The sequence below is a fragment of the Lutjanus erythropterus genome, chromosome 13 (genome assembly GCF_056507025.1).
Source record: "Lutjanus erythropterus isolate fLutEry1 chromosome 13, fLutEry1.hap2, whole genome shotgun sequence".
Taxonomy (NCBI): Eukaryota; Metazoa; Chordata; class Actinopteri; order Lutjaniformes; family Lutjanidae; genus Lutjanus; species Lutjanus erythropterus.
This window is the reverse complement of record NC_139329.1, coordinates 38,257,554-38,275,756: the sequence shown is the minus strand read 5'-3', so window position 1 is coordinate 38,275,756 and position 18,203 is coordinate 38,257,554. Positions and strand designations below refer to the sequence as shown.

At 40.5% G+C, this 18,203-nt stretch overlaps 1 protein-coding gene across 1 annotated transcript in view; it reads left to right on the top strand.

Moving 5' to 3' along the window:
• Positions 1 to 17,503, top strand: part of cadps2 (Ca++-dependent secretion activator 2) — a 271,647-nt gene extending 254,144 nt beyond the window's left edge. Inside the window, exons 25-27 of the mRNA XM_084733727.1 lie at positions 4,160 to 4,267; positions 15,671 to 15,775; positions 16,495 to 17,503. Of these exons, the coding sequence (XP_084589853.1) occupies positions 4,160 to 4,267; positions 15,671 to 15,775; positions 16,495 to 16,665 (384 nt within the window). The 3' untranslated portion in view covers positions 16,666 to 17,503. The remainder of the gene's footprint in view (positions 1 to 4,159; positions 4,268 to 15,670; positions 15,776 to 16,494) is intronic.
• Positions 17,504 to 18,203: the final 700 nt, after the last annotated feature.

The following is an 18,203-nucleotide window of genomic DNA, read 5'->3' as shown; positions in this document are numbered from 1 at the left end:
GTAAATGACAATGAAAATAACATTTAGCTGCAGCCCTAGTTGGCTTTTGGTTTTACAGTGGAGATGACATGCAGTCTCCTGGGTGAAAGTCCCAGGCATTTTTTTCTCTGTGGGATCTGCAAAAATAAAATAACACGCTGTCTCAGCATAAGTCAGTTTGGACTACATGGCATCAAATTACTTGTGAAAAGTAAAACTGGCACATGAAATGATTTAAGTATGTAGCGTTGAATGAACCGTGGCAGATATTGGCAAACCTCAAGCATACTCTTGCAGACACTTCATGACAATGGGAAAGTAGAATTTGTGTTTTATCCTTGGAGAACAGTTCAGGTTTGGTTTTCTGCATCTACAAAAGATGAGACTTATGTCACAAATGAATTAGCGAGCAAGCATTAACAAGCTGCCACCTCTGTCGTGGTGAAACAGCGTAGTCTGTTGTCTGTGAACTACCTGGCTGCTACACTTTCCCACAGCTGCCTCTTTGCTTTTCAAATCACAACCCAAATTCAGCCGTGCTTTTTGTGACTGAGGTAACGTTAAGCCACGGCGCTGACTGTCAAGATCCAGTTCTTTTTTTCTACAACATTAGCATGTGACTTTTGTGTTGTCTTTGGTGAGTAGAAGGTTACAATCCCAAAATTATAATCAGTCTCCAACCTGCCTTTTGCCTTTAAGTGAAGCCAAAAGGTTTCTGGGCTTCTTGAGGCTCCATTTCCTTGTTTTTCCACGGGGGACCTGACGTGCCATGCTCAGCAGCGCTGTAGCAGAACAACAACCCCCCGGGGCCAACGCATGCCGGCTCAGAGAAAACGGGTGTGAAAGATGTCAAAGCAATTACAATAAGCATTACAGTTGTAATCTCCCCTGACAACAGGGAGTGTGAATGAAAAGGGTTTTACCCACTTCTCCTGCCTCTGGCCTCTCCCCGCCAAACAAACAGCTGCTTCCACAGCGGTTAATGTTTCCACCGGTGTAACAGCTCCAGCAGCTTCTTGTTACTCCCAACACGGAGAAGGTTGATTTTTTTTTTTCTCTTCAGCAGCAGGTGATGCTGAACATTTGTTCCCTGTGTTGTTGGAGTGAAAACCAGTGTTATCCTTAATAAAAACACACATGGAACATGTATAGAGTCTGGTAGGTTTTCGTAAAATCATCGCCTCACATTATTGATTCTGTGCTAAATATGTTGATTTTGTTCTTAGAATTTTGTCATTTGCACCCTTTAATTTACAGTGTGCTCCCTCAAATTTTATGCTTAAAAGTTTTTACCTTTAAATCAGTGCTTGAATTGGGCACTTCTAATTTTTGCAGATGTGGACAGTGATTGAAAGGTGTGTCATCCAACATCTGAAGGCAAAAGTGCGTTGAGGTGAAAAATCATCAAATGTAAATTATGACGGACACTTTCAGATTCTCCTTGAAGACATTCATGATGTTGCACTCAGCTGTCCACATGAAAAGTCGTAGTAGTAGAAAGAAGTTCGATCTCAGCGTAGTTTATTTATTTAGATCCCTATCAGCCACCATGAAGACAGCAACTTCTAGTCTTGGCGTCCACACAGGAATACTCTTCCTGGGGTTCGTACAAAGGTGACCAATCACTGTGCAAAGTGGGCGTGACTATCTGTTCACAAACTTGTTGGACACAGCTCAATTCCAGCATCATAATGGTGGTGGTGGACGGGGATTTTAGACACTCTTTGAACATGAAACAACCACTTTACTGAAAACAAAGTTTTATTTCATACCACTACCTCCTCGGCAGAAGCTGGTGACCAGAATCTTAACATGAAGAGTCTTTACAATATGTTGACCGTGGTCGATTTATCAATTAATTAATTAGATGAATAAAAATGCACACTGTTCATCCATTCTCTTCTGCTTATCCCAGCTCTCCCTGGGGAGTTTCCAGGTCAGATAAAATGTATAATCCCTCCAGTGAGTTCTGGGTCTACCTTGGTGTCTCCTCCCAGTTGGACATGCCTGGAAAACTTCCCAAAACAGGCACCAAGGAAGCATCCGGATCAGATGCCCCTTTTGACATAAACGAGCAGCGGCTTTAGTCCGGATGTCCGAGCTCCTCACCCTGTTTCTACGGCTGAGCTCAGCCACCCTCCAGAGGAAACTCATCTCAGCCACTTATATCTGCGATCTCCATCTTTCGATCACTACCCAAATCTCACAACCATAGTTGAAGGCTGGACTGTAGATCAACTGTTAAATCAAAAGCTTTGCCTTCCAGCTCAGCTCATACACTGTCTGCACAACCTAAACTGATCGACAACAAAATTAATCCCCAACTAAGTTATTTATCATGCACAAGTAAGTACAAGCATAAGTACCAAGCATGTTGTAGTTTAAGTTTGTCAAAACGTTTCTCTTAAACTTTGAAATATTAATGAAACTCCAATGGAGCGAAAATTACTTGGACGTTTTCTGGTTGTCTTGATTGCTTCCTTTGGGTGTGTGCTACAGTTGTCAACTGATATAACACTACATACCCAGGGTGTGTTGTGACCAAGGACACAAATTGTTGTTAAATAATCTTGTACGTATGGCCAGCGGTGTATAAAGTTTCATCCATCTGTCTATGTCATCTATGCCATCTATGTCTGTCCACCTATAGAGCACATAGCAGGATGACAAACTGTCTTCACCAGGCTGAGGAAAATTAGACATTTACTGGACAAAACTACTTTACAGTGGGCTCTGTGTGGAGTACACAGGAAGAAAACTTCATTGTTGCTACGCCCACCGTTGCTCTTGTCCATATAACCAGAGAGCTCACAGTGAAAATGGGGGGCCTTGATCCGTCACTACAGACATAAACAAGTTCACAGCATATAGACAGCAGGAGAGCTGCCTGTGGAGATTAATCTGCGCCACAGAAAGAAAATGTGGTGGGTCGGGTCATGAAGTGTGTGTGACTTACATCTGTAGGAGTCTGTGTGGATTTTATGAATTTACTATTAAGAACTGGAATCTGGACCCAAAGATTGCACCTATTCAGTCCAATCACAATCGCTGGCACATATGTCTGAACAGTTTTTTAGCTTCTGGGTTTACCTCTGCAGTGTGTGGCTCACTGAATATGTGCTGTAGAGTTTCCCCGCTTTGTTCCCACGTGTGAAGTCCTCCTCAGCTCACAGACTTTACACTGTGATAATGTCAGAGAATTTTAAATCAAATATAAAACCTCCTTGGATCAAATTAGGGCTGTCCATGCCTTAGTTGAGTCAGATTTGGCCGTCCTATACGAATATTCAATGATTCGTCCTTTTACAGGACGCCACATTAAATTCCTGTATGGCCACAGAGGAATACATTTATGGGATTTTCACGTTGGTAAAAATGTAAGAGGATCTTTTTCCTGAACTTTATGAGGAATGGAAGTCAAAAACAAAGAACGTTTCTGGTGTTGATTTGCTCTTTAATTCAGCCGACAAATCTCTGTTTGTTCGATTGTGATGTGGACAGTGAAGCTGCGTACAGGAACATGTCTCACTCCAGAAAGGCCCAGGGATTACACAAAGGAGACAGAGCTTTTTCCAGTATGAAACCAGTGGTCAATGTCGAAATTATTTTAAAACAAACCGTAATCTTTTCCTTGACCTGACCAACACGTTGTGGTTCCTCAACCCAAACAAACTGTGACCATCACCTGAAATGTGTCTCAGCAACTGGACTTTGCATATTTATTACTTCTAACCTGAGCACAGAACGAGGACAACAATGGATAATACACTGACTGAAAGTTCTGTGTGTTACCACACAATTTGCATGATGTGCATGAACTGCTGTGAGACTGTGATGGTGGATTTACAGAAAACAGTGGAACAGAGGCGCAAACTAAAGGAAGTGGTGATGCTTTCTTTGCATTGTTGTTGTGTGTTTTTCCAGTTGACATTATTATTATTTGGGGGTTTGTTCCATTTCATTGTAATGAAAAGCTGCTAAATTCCAAGCAGGCTTCTGCTACAGTGTGATATTAGCTTGTGAGCAGCATGGATGGAGTGAAATGTGCACCATGAACACCAGCCATGTTCACGTCTTCAACACCAGGCTCAACAAACTGCTTGCTGAATGTGTGACATCACTCTCCATATCCGCGCTCTTCGAGTCGTCCTCAGGCCTGTCTGTGTCCTCTCTCCTGCAGAAACCAGGGATGGATCTGGCCGACACCTACATCACCTTCGTACGGCAGAACCAGGACATCCTGCGGGACCGCGTCAACGACGAGCTGTACATCGAGAAGGTGTTTGACGTGAGTGCAGATTCTTGTTTTATAAGATACTGTGATATTTTTATCAGAACTCATAACTGAACCCAGTAAATTACACTTTCATACAGCTTCACATGGTTAAATTCAAACAGCAGACAGGAAACAAATAAAAATAAAGAATAATAAAAATACAAATAAATAAAATATTTTCAGCTATAAGTGATTGAAAATAAAAAGACAGGTGTTTACTTTTAAAAATACCAAGAGAGCTCACCAATCTAATGTCCAAAGGCATCAGTTCCACAGTTTAGGGACATAAAAACATCTTACTGATTTTTTTGGTAAACTGGTAAAAGATGAATTGTAATACTCTAAACTGCTAGTAATAAAGTGTGGGTGATCCTTTTAAGATAAAATGGTCTAACTTTAGCAATATTCCTAAGATTAAACAGATTTAACATTAAAATGAGAATTAAAATTTAAATCATAATGTAAAATCACTCCGGAGTTTGTGATGCTGGTTTTTAATCTGTCTGCTAAGCCCTCCGAGCATTGAGTTCAGTTTTTCTTGTCCAATTAAAAGGATCTCAGTTTAATCCTGTAAAAGGTTCTTGCTCATCCAAACATTAGTGTCAGTGAGACAAGCAATAAGAGTGTGCGGTGCATTGGGATCATTTGTTGTGACAGAAATGTAGAGTTGTGTGTCGTCAGCATATAAATGATACTTGACACAGTGGTGATTAATGATGTTTCTGAGTGGGAGTATATATAATGAAAAGAAAACTGAGCCAAGACTGCTTCCTTGAGGAACACCACATTTCATTCAATGAGTCTGCAGGACATGAAAAAAAAACTGTAGTCTATAGTTGTTCTTCCCAAACACAACCATAGTGTATATCAGAAATAACAGCCAGAAAGGAAAGATGAAAGTGTTTTCATTCATTTTTCATTCAACTTTTATTTTCACTTGGAAATACATTGAAGTAGAGAACTCATTTATAATGTACTAACTAATGACCTCAATGGCTTCTTGACTTAAAGGACCAGTGTGTAGTATTTAGTTGCATCAGTAGTGAGCTTGCAGAATGCAAACATCTCGTCTCTCAGTCTCAGCTTTTAAGCACATTACAATGGTTGCAGAACTCACACAGAGTGTGAAAGGCCAGTGTTTGGTTTGTCCCCTCTGGGCTACTGTAGAAACATGGCGGTGTAACATGGCAGCATCCATGGAGGAGGACCCTCCCCCTCTGTAGATATAAAAAGCTCATTCCAAGATAACAAAAGCACAACAGTTCTTATTTTCAGGTGATTATGCACTTATGGAAACATACTTGCATGCACTCCATTTCTGCAAATATATTCCCCTAAAACTTACACACTGGACCTTTAAAATATGATGTGACAGTAAGATTAAAAAGGCTTTATGAATGTTTATAAAGACATGACACATCAGCCGTGACCCGCGTGTGAAATATTCTGAACCTTGGTTTCTCTGACAAAAAAGCAAACTGGAACAAGGTTAACGAGAGTGGAAATGGTAGCAGTCATGGCTGCGACTTTCCCTTCCGCCGGCCCGGCCGTTAGCTCTCCTGCGCCGGATTGAGGACGTGAAAAATATAACAAAGGTCGACAAGTGATTCTCCAGGCGAGTTCACCCACGAGCTCCGTTCATGGCCTCATCACACAAAACCACACTGAGAAGGAACATTTCCTCCTCTCACTCAGATAAATACTGCAGGAAAACCTTTCTACTTTTTTTATCCCCCGTGAAAAATTGTCACCATTGGAATTCGGCTCCATTTTCTGTGTAACTGCAAACGTTTTAGAGTCATCTTTGAAGTCCACAGAGTCTGTGACATACTAGCATGACAGCATTGGTTGTGTGTCCAAAACTTAAAATGACCAGTTTGTTGTTTGTCATGCAACTTATTCTACCTGCTGCAGAAAAACATCAGACACACTGAGAAAGGTTTGGCTATCTCAACCCTCAGTGTAAACTGTTTGAAAGAGATGATGTATACTTAACAACTGACACTTTGCTAAGCCACGCCTCCAAACAGCAACTGTCCAATCATAGCTTAGCATCTGAAACTAGTGCTGTCAAGCTTTGCATTTCTCCACATGTTGAAGTGGTGTGCAGGATGCCTGGAAAAGAGCGAAACTTGTTTCATGAATCTGGACGGTTTGTAACGTGAAACATAGGAGCACATGTGTGGTGAATGGATTAAACTCTGTCTTCATTCTGCTAACCAAAGTTAGCATGTCTGGATAACTAATGTTAGCTTGCTAGCTGCAGTAACTTTACCTCCAGCCGAACTTGTTAGATTCCACTGCATCTGCATTTGTTCTGTGGGGGTTTGAGGAGGAGGATGTGAGCTGATGCAGAATCAAAGCGAGCTGACGACGATGCACCTCTGTCTGGCTGTCTAACCCGGTTTACGCTGGGTTAGCACAGCTCTTATTCTGGCTGGTTGACTGTCTCAACGTCCGCTGCAGTAATCGAGTCCCTGCACTTCTTTTTCCCACATTAATGAGTGTATTTCTGTCATCTCTCATGTGGATATACCTGCCGTATTTCATGATCTGACCAGCACCAACACCTCCGATATGTCGTGGATCTGATTTGCAAAAATGATAGTACTTTTATGTGTTTTTTTTTTTCTGTCCAGACTATGGAAAATAGATCTGGACACAATCTGGGTGTGGCAAAAACATGAACAAGGTCTAAATTGTGCAGGATTACCTTGAAAAAAGCCTTTAATAGGCACTGAACAAGGACTATAGATATGCATTTTTGCAGAGCAGGAAGCAGAAAACCTTTCATTGTCTGATAGGGGTGTGTGTATTTGTCATGAACTGTTCGGTACAGGATGTTCAAATTGGTATGCAACTTCCTTAGTTCAGCACACCCCGTAATCTAGGCTGTTAAAATCATCTATGTATTTCTTCTACCTTGTGCACATCGAAAAAGTCTTGGGAGTAAAAACTAACGTGTTGCATGTATATGTATATATTTGTTTTAATTAGAAGTGTCAGTCAAACCTCAAACAATGTGAAACCATGTGGAAAACATCATGGAAATATGACCATTTACTGACACTTTATGGACCAAACAACTCATCTATTAATTGAGAAAATAATCATCGGATTTATTGTATTATGAGAATTATCACTGGTTTGTCGTGAATGCTGATTTTCAGCATCTATGTTGCATTTATACGTATATATATTTGGTTTAATTAAAGGTGTCAGTCAAACAATGTAAAGCCATGTGGAAAACTTAATGGAAATATGACATTTCTGTTAGTTTCATGTATTAATGTGAGGAGAGATCGTCTCCTCGTCGCTCCACACTGATCAGATGGTTTTCTTGTTGAATTTCCTGTCACCTTTTTTTTTTTTTTTTTTTTATGCTCAAATTGAAAATGGTTCGAAACGCACTTCATATGGAAATTTGACCCTAAGGTTTGATTGTATATATTGATTGATATATTCATAAGATACACAGTAAATGCTGGTGTGAAAGCATGCTGGGCTAATAAAAATCTTTACAAATCGAGCTCACAGCCAGGTGTTTGTGCTGTTGGTGTGAGGTTTGATTCTCCGGTTTCAGAGCAGCAGCGGGTCGCTTCGAGGCTGAAAACACAGACTGCTTCTGTTGACCTGTTTATCACTTAGGAAACACCGAGAGCTGTCGGCTCGCTCTGCAGGAGCCGCAAACACCCCTCCGCCCGTCTGTCCGTCCATCCATCCCTCCATCCCACGCTGTCCGTTTCCTCCACCGGCCGCCCCCCCTCCAGGATTCAGATTTATAAGAATATTTTAGCGCCGAGTTGCCAAACACGCCTCAGCTCGCTGCCGTGAGTCAATGCAGCGGACATGGCAGCTCAGACCTTCGCACACATTAGCAGCACGAAGCCGAGCGATGGATTTCTGCCACCTGCCGCCTCCTCTGAGGGTTCGGAGTATTGTGGCTGAGGCTCGAGCTGCGCTGTGCTGATCTGTGTGTGTGTGTTAAAAGAGTGTGTGTGGGGGGTTGAGGAGAATGAGTCTAATGGAGCTCAGAAGCACCCAGTCATGCGCCAAGGAGGAGGTGACGGCGGGGCCTCAGAGTGTCTCCGCTCAGCCCTGCAACATGTACCTCACACACACACACACACACACACACACACACACACACACACACAAACATACAGTTAGTGTGTAACAAAGAAAATAAACCCTGTGTTCATACAGCAGCATCAGGCCTCCTGCCAGGAGCATTATGGGTATGCAATTGTTTTGTTTACGTGCGTCTGAGCGAGTCAATGTCAAATTCATTTAAGGCGCCTTTTGTTGACACCGATGTTTATAAAGACGAAGAAGAAAGAGGCTGTTAAAGCGACGATGTGACGAGACGAGAACCAGGACGGAGACGTGGAGCAACAACACGCAGCCGCAAACACGTCCGTGATTTTTGTTCGTGCGTGTGCATGCTCACATGTGCCTGTCCGTCTATTTGTCTCCAAGTGCTCACCAGGGAATGTCTTTGTGTGGATGAGGAGTGTAATACATGCCCACACACACACACACACACACACACACACACACAGCTCCGTCCTCTTCACATTAGGAGCCAAATCACCTTGATGAAGCAGCTGACAAGGACGAACCTGCGCGCTGTAACAGAAAAAAAAGAAAAAAGAAAGAAAAGAAATGTGGATCTCTGAACAAGAAGTCATTTAATCTTAGATTCAGCCTTCAAGAATGATTTTTTAAGAAGATTAAATGTTTACGATTTTTTTTGTTGACATTAGTGGTATTGCACTACGCAAGTATTGATGATTACCGTGATATTTAAAAAATGAAGTATTGATATTTATTCATTCATGGTTTATATGATAGGGACAGATACACAGATGAGATGATAACAGCTGTTCAATGCAGCTTCTTAAATATGAATATTTTCTGGTTTCTTTACCCCTCTGTGACTCTATAAACTGAATTTATTTTGATTTTGGACAAAACAAGACATACGAGGACATGATCTCAGGCTTTTGAGAACAGTGATCAACACTTTTTGCCATTTACTGACATTTTATGAACCAATCCATTAATTCAGACAGGAATCGTCAGATTAATCAATAATAAATAATCGATAGTTGCATCCCTGGTTTGTAGCGAATGCCAATTTGCAACACCCGTCCCCAGACGAGATTTTATGAAAATAAGAAGATGGAACAGTGAGGTAAAACTGAATACAACAAAATATCATAAAACTGCATAAAAAAGCACACTTAACATTTAAAAACTAGACGTGAACATGTCTGTCGCTGAATTAAACAGGATTTCGTAGCTCTCTTAAAAGCGGAGACGTTTTGCAGCAGATTTAAAGGACATTCCAGGACTTCTTTCACCGAAATAGTCCTCAGAGCAGAAGAAGTTTTACAGAATGAAACCTTACATTTGTCACTTGAAGCTGCTCTGGAGGATCTGCTCTGTAGTTTTTTTTCTCATCTTAATAATAATCCACATGATGATTCAGTTTCTTTCCGTTCTCACTTTAAATTTAACTTTAATTTTTAACACGTAGACACTGGTTTCTCTTCTAAAAAAAATAAAACTTTTACAAATTTGATGGGGTTTTGATATTGTTCATTTTGAATACATGTAGGGTCTCGTTCATTTTCATTGTGAGTGTTCTACATATCATTTTTGCTATTTGGAGTGCATAAAAGCTCAATACCTTAAAACCACCGAGGGCGCAGATAAAACCTTAAAATTGAAATGTGACAAAACCACATTATAATGAAGTGCTGTGGTGCTGCAGAGACGCTCTGGCCAACAAATCTTGTTCTCCAGATGTAAGAAAACATGTTTGTTTGGCACAGACCCAAACAAATGTCACATCATCCTGATTTTAATAGTTCTTTTCAGTGAAAATGAAAATTGAAATTAAAGTCAGCATCTTGAAACAGATCTCAGCACTAGAATCAAAAAAAAAAAAAATCACAAATCGAGCTGCAACGATTAATCAGTTATTGTCCAAATTTTCTGATTTACACTTCTCAAATGTCAATATCTTTTTTCTCCTCTTATGACAGAAAATTGAATATCTTTGGGTTTTGGACATAAGAGGACATATCAGGACGTCAACTTTGTCTTAAACAAAACTTGATCAACATTTTTCACCATTTTACGGACCAAACAACTTATTGATTTATATTTGATTTATTGAGAAAATAATTTACAGATGAATCAATGATAAAAAAAAATAATCATTAGTTGCAGCCCTAATCACGAATACAAAAAAGCTCATCTGACTGATATTTGTCATGTAAAAAGTAAGATTTGAATCGTTAATTTTAACAAAATGACTTCTTTGCCAAACCTGGAATATGTGTAAAATGTTTAAATTACATCATTACTGCGACAGCGTCAGAGAAGCACCTTCCTTTCATCATGTAGATATTGTTTCTGACAGGACTAATGCGGACCACCCTCCACCCTCCTTCCCCTTCATATTCCCTCCATCTGTTTTCACTCTCGTCCTCTAATCAGCTCAATTAAGGAGCGTCTTCGTTCTCAATTTGCACGTCAGTTAACGTGGCGTGCGAGGCGGCCGTCAGGCAGCTGATTAGCCGCTCTGAGGAGACTCGCCTCCCAGAGACTCAAATAAATGTTTCACAGAGAGGGAGGAGGAGGAAGACGAGGAGGAGGAGAGAGAAGGAAATCAGAAGAAATCATCACAGCAGCAGCAAATATCATCCAACATCCTCAAGCATCTGTTAAGTCAGCGAGCTGATTAGCATACAGCTGGAGCTGCAGCGAAAAAATATTTAGTGTGGAGAGTGAGAGGAGGAGAGGATGATGGAGGACGGAAGGAGGAAGAGAAAAAAGGACAATAAACTGTCTGTCTGAGTTTCCCACAGTCGCACTTCACCCTTCTAAAACACACACAGTACACACGTTTCATTTCATACACAAACTGCTGCACATAATGCATTAATATAATCATAAACTTCACTTTAAATGTACGTACAAGTGTCGATGTGCATTTCTTTGACTGATATACTTTATTATAATAAGTGTGTTAAATAATGCCGTGCACCAGTCGGTTTGTTAGTCGGACAGGAACGATATTTTTATCTTCAACACTGTTACAATCCTGCAGCTGGTCAGGGTGGACAAAAAGAGAAATCATCCTTGCAAACTGTTTGGAAAAGGGCAGGCACTTCCAAAAAAAAAATACGTAGCAGGTGACTGGATGACTAATTTGTCAATCACCATCCATCACTGGCCAAATTCAGAATAATGGCGTAGTTGCTGAACATCTTTTCCATTGAAAAGAGTGAAAACAACACGTTGAAGTGCTGAAAATGACGAGTGAAAAGGATTGTCTGTCCAAATCGCGATGTATTTAACGTCCACACAGACCGCCGTCTACATCACTGCCTCCACTTATGCCTCTTTTTTAAGAGCTTCATTGCTACAATCTCCTTCTACTTCTTTGGGGTAACTTTGACTCTAGGCGGGGCCCTCCAGTGGATGTGTTGCTTAGCATCCATGCTAACGTAAAGTGACAGTGGTGGTTCATGTCGTTTAAAACAGACTTTTTATCTATTTTCCTATATAAAGGGGGTATAAATGAGCCTTAAGGACACACTACAGTCTTATTTCTCAGCTCTGGTACTCGTCAGCTCTCCAGAGAAGTGGCCACTTTGTCTGCTGTGTGCCATTTTTGCACACTTCAGATGACATCATAGAGGAGCAGGGGCTGGTTTCACAAAGATATTTTCGACTAGTCTTAATTTTGCTCATGCATTGGTCTGTTGCAAGTTAGACCATTTTACAAAAATAAAAACTGACTGCAAGCCAAAATAATTGGACACCTTACCTCCGGGCTGACTCAGGTTCAAGACCCATGTTACCATGGTAACAATCAGTGCCACCAGTGGATCATTTGTGATTTGCAAACATTATTATGGAGACAGCAATGATTTCTTTGTGTCTTGTACCATATTTTTAGATCTTTCTTGAGCACCTTTGCTGACGGATTAACACTGTTTACTGTCACTGTAAATTTTATAGAATCAGATATGGAAAAACTCTTCACTTAACTTTCCAAGTAAAACGTCCTTGTAACTGCTGACCCCCTCCAAAACACACATATTTTCTGCTGAGGTAAACGGAGCAGAGTTGTCGGATGTGGTCTCATTTTCAGCCAATTTTATTTTGAAAAAGCTCTTAATTTACCCAGAATTCATTGTGCCAAACAGTCTGAAGTCTGTCTAACTATGAAACCGGCCCCTGATGTCAAGATTAATAAGTTTACAAGCTAAATGTTTTCTTCTTTCTTGGTCTGTCCTCTGCTTGTGAGCTACAGTTACCACGATCAGTTTATTTACATTGAGTCTCCGCCGCCCTTTAGGCTCATCTGTCAATCAAACACCAACCTACCCAGTCAGACGCTTAAGGTGCATCTCCGATATCTGATCTGCAAAGACCTTTTTCCCTCTTTTACAGTTAAAAAAAATGTGGATATACTTAAAAAACATTTTGACTTCGAGGACAAAATTTTGGCACGTCGATTAACATGTAAAAATCTAATTAAAAAGATAATTTGGGGTTTGTATCATCTACCAGCTGGATTGCTGGTGTGATTCCTGTTTCTGCTATGAAAAACAACACCAGTTTGCAACATTAGATTCTGTTTCAAAAACGTTCATTAAAAGACCTTGAATATGTAAACGTGTGATGACTTTTTCAGAGAGCAAACACTCACTGTTTATTCTCTCTGCACCGAAAAGAAATGAAATCAGGACCTGTGATTAAACTCAAATCCTCATTTGTAGGTTAACATACATTTTCTTGCAATTAGCCGACACTTGTGTGGACTGGGTGAAAAACTGCTTCATTACTTTGACATAATTACAAGGAGACAGTGTGAGGGAGGTCGGAGGTCGTTCCCACAATAGATGGAATCAAATATTTGCGTGACCCCCGAATGATCACGGACGTGTTTTGGCTTTTGTCAAGTGCATGAAATACCCTTTGGACTGTTTTTCTCTCATAAATTGGAAGGTAATTATAGTTCTTGTCAGTGTGAAATTAAGTCTGCCAGCGGCTCTTAAAGCATATCTGAATATTACGGGTCATTACTGTGTCAGAGCAATTTCCCCGAGCATTCTTGTTTGACTAGTAAGTGAATAAAGCCACCCGATGTGTGCATTTTACCAGCAGAGTGTTGAATGCTGCTGTAAGTGAGGATCGCTCCTCAGGTGAGAAAAGGTGCGTTTGATTTCCCTGCAGCTGTGGCCTGGTGACGGACGGTGTGAAGGAAGAGCGTTTAATGAAAATTACAAAGACGGAACCAGATTTTTTTCTTCTTCTTCTTCTTCGTCGAAGGTCAAAGCAGAGCTGTGAACTCTTCCCTTGACATGCAGCATTCAGGAGTTTTCCAGTAAATTGGTGCCTTTGAATAAGTAAATGTTTTACCCTCTTTGAGTTTTCCCGTTTTGATGCCGCACATCCTTTGACCTTGTGTTGTAGTGTCACCGGGGTGACTGAGGCGAGGCGTTTCACAAGCTGTCAGCCGATCATCTGAACCTCCTCTGAAGGCGAACGCTCAGAAATGACAACCATAAACTGTCCTTGCTCAGAGGGGAGTCGTAACAGCATTAGCATAATGTTGTTTTTATTTATATTCCAGCCTGTGGGGAAAAAATGCACTTTTCTCTTGGTTGTCTGACTTGAGACACAGCTTGCTGATGCTTTCAGGAGGATGAATGACACTGATTTCAGCTGGTTTCTGGTGGTTTGAAGTCACATCCTGCATACTAGAAAATCTGCTTCACTAAGCCATGTTTTATTTTGCCTTAATTTACATCACTGTGGAACATATAATCAATTTGTTTGTTATTTAATCATTATTTCTCAATAAATTCCAATCAGACAGCCTTGTTTCTCCAACTGGCATAATTTTCATGCAAATTGGTCTGAACTGAATATTTTCACAGTCAATGTTGATCGGTGTTTTCGCAAAGTCCAAGACGAAATCTTCGAATAACTTGTTTTGCCCACAACCGCACTGATTTGCCATTTTCAGCATCTCACTTGCAACAAGGAGGTTGTTCCTGTTTCCTGGGAAAACGTAGATTGCGGATGCTGCAATGCTGCTCGAAGCCGAACTTAACTCTCTCAGCAGTGTGCTTTCCTGTGACTCAGACTACTGTGTACAAAACTAAAAAAATGCATCAAATAAACAGCATTAAATGACACGTGAAAAAACGGCGTGCTCTTTACACACCATCCCTTAAAACAATGTTTAATCAGGAGCTACTATAGCTGAGTGTTAATACCATAACTTAAAAGGTCAATTCACCCACACTCAAAAATACACAAAATACATATTTTCCTCTTACCTGTAGAGCCATTACCTGACTGCCTTCTCTCCAATATAATGGGACTAGATGGCACTTGGCAAGTGATGCTCAACAAACCAAAAAAAAAAAAAGTCTCCTTCCAGAAATCATGACCTGGTTCCTCAAGATAACCCACAGACCTTGTTGTGATCAGTTTCATGAAAGAACTACTGTAGAATCTACCAGAAGCACTTTCTTCCTCCTAGAAAGAAAGCAGTTCCTACAGGAACCTGCTCACAACAAGGTGTGTGGATTATCTTGAGTAATCAGCTCATGATTTCTGGAAAGAGACATTGGTTCTGAATTTTTCAAATATATTTTTTGGTGCTTTGAGCTCCACAAGCTGAGTGCTGTTTTGTTCTATTATACTGGAGAAAAGACACACATCTCTATGGCTGATATCTGCAAAACTCTGCAACTCACACCAGAACTATCTGGATCAATAAATTCCACTACAGGTAAGAGGAAAAATATCATTTTAGTTCATCCAATGTCCAATGAGTGTATTGACTTGAAAAGAAAAAAAACAACTTCTCTCTTCAACTCAAGTCAAAAGTGTTTTTGTAAAAAAGTTTATGGTCTCAGTAGATATTTTTTCTTCTCCCTGTCTGAGTTTTGGTGGCAAGTTTAGGATTTTTCTCCTTTTGTGTTCAAGGATGTTCATACAAACTGGATTTTACTTTTGTAGCTTGGGGCTCTGTTTTGTTGGTATGATTGTACTCACCAAATGAAAAGTTAAGATCTGGGAACACGGAGAGAAGAAGTCCAGTGGGTCAAGAAACACAAGCAGTGAGGCGATCAGACAGATCAGATCAATAAACTCAACAGTTTATCCTTTCAGTTAAGGAAACAACTTTATTTTGAGGTTAAATGTCAAAGTCCTGAAAGAAAGAAAGAAAAGAAAGAGTTTGTAAAATGTTGGTGTTAATAAAGGCAGGTTGAAGTTGAATCAGAAATTAGTCTGTAAACTTGGGCCATAATTTCACTGTTTTCGCTGCCAAGTTTGTTTATCCTGTGTTGTGTTTATTTGTGTTGTTTACAGCAATGGTACACCGGCTCCACGAAGGCCGTGTGTGTTTGGCTGACAGACAGACTGGACCTGCAGCTCCACATGTACCAGCTGAAAACACTCATCAAGATTGTGAAGGTAAAACAAATGTAAAAAAAAAAAAAAAAAAAGAAGTTCTGTCAAACAAAAATCAATGAAGAGATTTGTCAGGAAAAAAAAGTTCTGTCCAAAACAAACTAAGAATAAGTGTTGAGATGCACATTTACAAAAAAAAGATTGTGTTTGTCACTCTGAGTGACAGGTTTTACCTACCAGATTCAAAGGCTCCTTTTCTTTGCTGTTTGAAAAGAGCGGCAGTGAATGAGCCTGAGACTGGCCAAGCTGAATGTTTAAAAAAAGCATCTTAAAATGTGTCTTATTCACATAAAAACAGCCTGAACTGACATTGAAGCAAAAAATAAGAAAAAGTAAAGACAAACCAAACCACACGAAGCGTCCTTGAAAGCAGCAGCAGCGGTGGTGTGAAGAGGCGGCGAGACACGAAAGAGAAAACTGCTCAACTGTGCGCTGCTGCTCGCCGCTTTTGTCTTTTCATAGTTTGCTAATTTACAGAGACGTGCGAGTTTAACTTGAAAGCAGCGAGACAAGGAATTATAATGGCTTCTAACTGAAGGTAAAAACCCCTCTGATGCCTCCCAGTCCGACACATAAAAGACTCGTCCTTGAGCCTCAATCTTCCCGCTTTTGTCCGAACGGCAGCCGCCTCCTCCTGTTTGCAGCATTCCTAAGACGCTTTCTGTTTTCCCCTCCCTTCTCCTTTTGCCATTCTCCACCCCTCCATCCTCCCACCTCAACAGAAGACCTACCGTGACTTCAGGCTGCAGGGCGTCCTGGACGGCACGCTGAACAACAAGAGCTACGAGACCATCTACAACCGGCTGACGGTGGAGGAAGCCACAGCGGCTGTCAAGGCGGGGGATGGCCTGCAGGGTATCAGCATGAGAGACAGCGATGAGGAGGACGATTAAACGCTCACACACACTGTTCCTACTTGAATATCGTCCTCTCTAAAAGATCAGGACCTTCCAATGATATTTGTCCTCCACTGAGCTTATACAACACTTAAAATTCTCCAACCACCTGCCACCGACCAGCGACTGCTGGTGTTTAAACTCACAAAATGTCAAGAAAGGTAACATTCATGCACACGGAAACACAATAAACTCAACAGAACTGTGTTTCCACTGTTCCAACAATGACCAACTCTGGTTTGGGCACAATAAATCCACAATTTGCCACATCAGATATGAAAATATTCTGGCTCTACAGGCTGTTCTTGGTCTGACCAGCGGATCTCACTCTGCACACCATTAAATTAGCAAAGTAACAGAAATCAACAGGAAAAAGCAGCAATGGACTCAATTGCAAATATATAACCAGATATATATTTGTCCAGTCACCAAATCCTATAGGTAGCTCTCACTACCTCGATCACCAGGATAAGTTATGCTAATGTTAGCTTGTGCGCTATGTTGTGAATGCATGCTCTCCACTGAACTCCAGTTCACTCATTCTGGGTTAATTAAAACTGAAACTAAAGACAACAAATACTTTAGACTGGGACTAGCGAGAATGAACAGAAATAGATCCCTGGCTGCTCAGAAAAACAGCTGATATAGGGACTGGTAGCAGGGAAAGGTGATGCAAATGTTAGCAAGCTACAGATGTTCTTCACTCAATGATTACAAAATATAAACTAAAACAAAACTGAAACTGTGGTTAACTAATATAATTTAATCACAATGAACAGAACCTGGCACTTAGCAAAATAAACAAAATGTTATCAACAACAGGACTAGTCATGCTAACATTGAAAAGATTGAAAATTTGGATTTTTCTAAAAAGGTTAAAGAGAAATTAAATTCCGCAAATTCACTTGCCTTGAGATGTACTTGCTGTTTAACCATGAGCTTGCGTTTGTGTATGCATAGTGTTAATTTCTGAGGATGTGCACAACCATCACCCCAAATGGACGCAGGATACACAAGGCAGCCACGATGTGTAGGGATGCATTTACAAACGCGTATTTAAAAGCAAATATAAACTTAAACTGAACTGCCACACCTCTACTAAAACATTTACCATTATGTAAGCTAGCTGACATTAGCTTAACAGCATTATCTTGCTAGCTAACAGGCAACATTACATGAACTGTTCTTACAGAAATACAAGATTACAAGTGAAACTTCTGAAAATTTATCCTTAAATGAGAAATAGCAGTGAGGTAAGCTATGCTAATGTTAGGTAGTGTTTTGAATTATTTTTTAAATGGATGAAATTTCATAAAGATGCACAAATCCAGTTGTATCAAGAACTGAACTAAATTGTTACACCTCTACTGTGCATTTAGCATTGTGTAAGCTAGCTGATTTTAGCTCAGTAGCTAACACTTGGTAGCTAGCAGGCAACATTACAACAACCGTGACTACAGAAATAAAAGGAGGTGATGATGGACGAATATGTAATGAGATATTTTTGTCAGAACTAGGGTAGTCATTTATTAATA